The 5,223-nt window shown below is 46.9% G+C and overlaps 1 protein-coding gene across 1 annotated transcript in view; it reads left to right on the plus strand.

The window, feature by feature from the left end:
• The window catches only part of Fndc8 (fibronectin type III domain containing 8), a 7,727-nt gene that overhangs the window by 1,135 nt on the left and 1,369 nt on the right, over positions 1–5,223 (plus strand). Inside the window, exon 2 of the mRNA XM_021214106.1 lies at positions 4,202–4,571. Coding sequence (XP_021069765.1) covers positions 4,202–4,571 — 370 coding nt within the window. The remainder of the gene's footprint in view (positions 1–4,201; positions 4,572–5,223) is intronic.

Below are 5,223 nucleotides of genomic sequence, written 5' to 3' on the forward strand. Positions count from 1 at the left end.
CGAGGCCAGCCTGGTCTACAAAGTGAGTTCCAGGACAGCCAGGGCTATACAGAGATACCCTGTCTCGAAAAACCAAAAAAAAAAAAAAAAAAAAATAATAAAAATAATAAAAAAAAACCCTGTCTCAAAAAAAACAAAAAGAAAATTGTTTTAGGTATGTGAGTACACTGTCACTGTCTTCAGATACTCCAGAAGAGGACATCAAATCCTGTTCCAGATGGTTGGGAGCCACCGTGTGGTTGCTGGGAATTGAACTCAGGACCTTTGGAAGAACAGTCAGTGCTCTGAACTGCTGAGCCATTCCTCCAGATCCTGTAATTTCTTTTTTTAAAAATTTATTTTTATTATATTTGGTTTTTTATTTATTTATTTATTTTGTTTTTTCGAGACAGGGTTTCTCTGTATAGCCCTGGCTGTCCTGGAACTCACTCTGTAGACCAGGTTGGACTTGAACTCAGAAATCCGCCTGCCTCTGCCTCCCGAGTGCTGGGATTAAAGGAGTGCGCCACCACGCCCGGCTTTTAAATTTATTTTTATTTCATTTGCATTGGTGTTTTGTCTGCATGCATGTCTATGTGATGGTGTTGGATTCTCCAGAACTGGAGTTACAGACAAGTGTGAGCTGCCATGTGGGTGCTGGGAATTGAACCCAGGTCTTCTGGAACAGAACTGATATTCTTAAGTGCTGAGCCATCTCTTCAGCCCCAGTTTATAATTTCTTTTTTAAAAGGTTTCATGCCGGGCGTGGTGGCACACGCCTTTAATCCCTGCACTTGAGAGGCAGAGGCAGGTGGATTTCTGAGTTTAAGACCAGCCTGGTCTACAGAGTAAGTTCTAGGTCAGCCAGGGCTACACAGAGAAACCCTGTCTCGAAAAACAAAACAACAACAGAAAACATACTGAGCCATCTCTCCAGCTCCTGATTGGTTGATTTTTGAGACAAGGTTTCTCTGTGTAGCCCTGGCTGTCCTGGAACTTGTTCTGTAGACCAGGCTGGTGTCTAACTCAGAGATCTGCCTGCCTTTGCCTCCTGAGTGCTGGGGTATGTGCCACCACTGCCCAGCTCCAGTAGAGGACTCTGAAATGGAGATTCTTAGGACAGTCTGAATAAACGATGCCAGCGTCCTGACACTTCAGCCTACACATACCGGACTTAAAGGACATCTGCTTTAAATGTCCGGTGTGGGCTGAGGGGTGAGTGTTCTAGACTCATCCAGCTGACTCAGGAGTTTGTGGGTTAGAGGTGAGGGAGGGCATATGGCTCGTTCAGCAAACAGGAAGTTGTAAACTGGAGTAGACTAAGATAGAAAGGTAGAGTGGGACCTGTTTACACACCAGTAAATCTTAGCTGGTAGAAACCAAAATGAAAATAATATCTAGACACAGATCCAGACGCCGCAAAGCACATCACAGGCAAGGATCGATAGGTCTTGATGTTTAGTTTTAGTTATAGGTATGCATCAATCAAACTTGATTTTAAGGATTCAAAAGCTATTTTTTTTTTTAAAGATTTATTTATTATATGTAAGTACACTGTAGCTGCCTTCAGATACTCCAGAAGAGGGAGTCAGATCTTGTTAAGGATGGTTGTGAGCCACCATGTGGTTGCTGGGATTTGAACTCTGAACCTTTGGAAGAGCAGTCGGGCGCTCTTACTTGCTGAGCCATCTCACCAGCCCTCAAAAGCTATTTTTTGTTTTGATTGGTACACTTCATCACCAAGACAATGCAGGGTCATAGATTTCCTTTGTAACAGCAAAGGATAACAACAATACACATTTCCATGCAGGGACTGGAGAGATGGCTTAGACTTAAATGTGGCTGATCTTCTAGAGGACCAGGGTTGGGTTCCCAGCATCCACATGATGTCAGAATTATCTGTAACTGTAGTTCCAGTGGATCCAATGTCCTCTGCTGGCCTCCGTATGCATGTGGTATACACATACATACATGTAGGTAAAGTGCCAACGCACATAAATTAAAAAGCAACAACAACAACAACAAAAACCCCATGATACAGACAAACAGCCGAAGCCTCTGCCGCATGTGTGAGTGCAGACAAATCAAAGCATGACACGGAGCAAAAGCCAGGTTTTGGATAGGGACCACTGGATGGTCCCGTTTATTCATAGAGAGTCTAGAGACATGTGAAACATACAGAGTAATAGGGCTTGCCTCAGGTTAACATACATATGCAGCAAAGCCTAAAAGGACACATACTGGCCGGGTGTGGTGGCACACGCCTTTGATCCCAGCACTGGGGAGGCAAACGCAGGAGGATTTCTGAGTTCGAGGCCAGCCTGATCCCCCCCCAAAACAGATAGGAGCCTATCTGATGCAACTCACAGCAGGGTCTTTATTCCCTTTGAGCTAGCTCTGCTGCCCCCAAGGCACCACTGTCACGCAGGACAGTTTTGGTGGTGGTTGTACGCCCCAAATGTCTGTGGGGCAAGGAGGCTTTATAGTAAGCAGCAAGCAGGGAATACGTGTGCAAACATCTGATTGGAAAGCTACTGTGGCCTTTAACATAATTGGCTGGTGCTCTCCTGTACAGTGGTGGTTGTTAGGCAGGGGTTGGATTTGTAACCTGGGGGGCAGGTTTGTTGGGGGAATAACCTGGAGATGCAGGTCTTTTTGGGGGGCATAACCCAGAGATGCTGGTCTTGTTGGGGTGTAACCTGGAGATGCTGGTCTTGTTGGGGGTGTAACCTGGAGATGCTGGTCTTGTTGGGGGGTAACCTGGAGATACTGGTCTTGTTGGGGGGTAACCTGAAGACTGGAGCTAGGCTCGGGTTTTGTTGGGGGGCAACTTGGAGACTCATGCTAGGTACCAGCCTGTTTACCTGAGTTTACCTGAGTTCAAACCTAGATCAGGTAGTCTAAATTTAAAAGATTTGGCATCTCATATGGACTTTGAGAGGAGAGGTGTCCAGGGGGTGTTAGTAAGGCCAATATATCTTAATTCCTGAAAGTGTAACATGTTACTTTTGGTGTGTGTCTAAAATACTCCCTAATTAAAACAAGACAAAACTTAGAAATGGGTGATGTTTTAGTCACTGTTCTATTGCCGTGAGGAGGCCCCATGGCCAAGGCAGCAGACAGAAGGAGGAAGAACTTAATTGCAAGCTTGTTTACAGTGTCTGAGGGCCAGTCTGTTATCATCATGGCAGGAAGCAGGCTGACAGGCAGGCAGGTGTGGTGCTGGAGAAATATCTGAGCTCTTACATCTGAAACCCACCAACCGGTGATGGAGTAGGGTTGGGGGAGGATAGGGCTAGCTTTTGAAACCTCAAACCCCACACATAGTCACGGTCTCCTCCACCAAACCCACACCTCCTTCAACAAGGCCACACCTCCTAATCCTTCCCTAACAGTTTCACTAACTGGGGACCAAGCATTCAAACCTAGGGGTTTATGGGAGATTATCACTGAAGGCACCAGAGGAACAATAGTTTTTGTTTGTTCGTTTGCTTCTCTCTCTCTCTCTCTCTCTCTCTCTCTCTCTCTCTCTCTCTCTCTCTCTCTCTCTCTCTCTTGTCAAGGGTCTCATTATATTGCCCAGACTGGCTTGGGACATTTGATCCTCCTGCCTCAGCCTCTGGGGTGCTAGAATTACAAGTGTGTTTGTGCCACCATACCCAGTGGAACCAGATAATTCCTCCAATATATCACATAGTACAGACTATTAATTCCACATGCTTCATAATTAATAGTGTTAGATGTCATTAAAATGTAAGTAAATAAAATTACATTAAACATGAAGTAATAGTAAAGAAGCATTAGCAAAGAAATTAGCTTAATTTACTGCCTTCTTATTAGGTACTTGCAGACATTTCCCTTCAGTCTGGTCAGTTGGCTGGATCACTTGCACCCCATTTGGGTGGGAGGACTCAATTTTAGCAGTTTCAAACTTTGTGCTTCTCGGAACACTTAAGGTCAGAAACATCTGAAGATCGTATTTAAAATGCGGCTCCTGTCCCCACTGGGGACCAGGGGTCAAGAATGTGCCCTCTTGGTGAGCACCCTGTGAATGTCAGGCCCTGCTGCTGCCGAGCTTGTCTCAAGCTTTCTCACAGTTGGGGATACAGATAAGCTGAGCCCCCCCAGAGCATGTGTTCGGGGTTCCTCAGGCTGGATACGTTGGGGCAGCCCCACGTGACACCTGACTCCTCCATCTAATGTCCTATCCTTCCTGCCCCAGGATGCAGATGCCAGTGGAAGATTCTGAGTACAGCTCGGATGACACGAGTATGTCCCTGATTCAGTCCACGCTGACGAACCCCATCAAGATGGCTGTGACCCAGCCCAATAGCAGCTTCTTTGCCGGCATCCTGGAGGGTGAGCTGAACAAGCTCAGTTTAGCATCAGTAGTCAAGAACACAGAGAAGGATAATCTGGCCATCTGCCCCCGTTCATCTAAGTCCCAAATAGCCACCAGGGGCCTATTGGACCTTGACAACCCTGCCCTGGACACAGACACCTCCTCAACACACTCTGAGTCTTCTGTGGTCCTGGATGTGCCGGAGGCTCCGTTCGTTTGTGAACACACTGTTGGCGATTCCACAGCTGTGGTATGTTTTTCTCTGGGCAAAGGCTTACGGTGTAGACACCGAACTGAGTAAGCTCTGTGGGGGGTGTGAAAGAATCGCCCCTGTGTTCTGACCTCTAGTTCATGGTTTAGGAAGGGCGGCAGGAGGGCGTGCATCTTTGGAGCCTCAGTGCGAGATGAAATGGGCTTCATTGCTTCCCTGTTCAATGCAGAAGAGAGTCCGATGACGGGTCATGTTTGTCAGGAATTCAGAGAGAAAGGTTACTTTCAGTTGATGTTATGCTGGAACTGGGAAGTGTCGAAGTGAACAGCCTCAGTGTGTTCCAAGGGCTTCTGGCAGGAATGTTCCTACAGGCCACCTTAGTAACACCTAGACTCCATCCCTAGAGGGTTTGAGGGAGGCCTGACAATATGCATTGCTTACATAGTCCCAGGTAATGGAAGTGCTGTTGCAACTATTGGAGGTGCTGAGTCAGATTTCTAGTCAGCTTCCCACAGGTAGTTTTCAGCTCACTCTGTCCCAGTGCTGCATGTAGGTACACTTCCCTCTAGACCTGAGCGAGCTACAATAGGAAAAGGAATGGAGGGGCCATTGTGATGCCTCCCACCCACACCTCCACATACACCATGGGCCAGGCTAGACCTGAAGAAGCCTGGGTTCTCTCTCTCTCTCT

Source organism: Mus pahari, chromosome 14 (assembly GCF_900095145.1).
Source record: "Mus pahari chromosome 14, PAHARI_EIJ_v1.1, whole genome shotgun sequence".
In the NCBI taxonomy this organism is placed as follows: domain Eukaryota; kingdom Metazoa; phylum Chordata; class Mammalia; order Rodentia; family Muridae; genus Mus; species Mus pahari.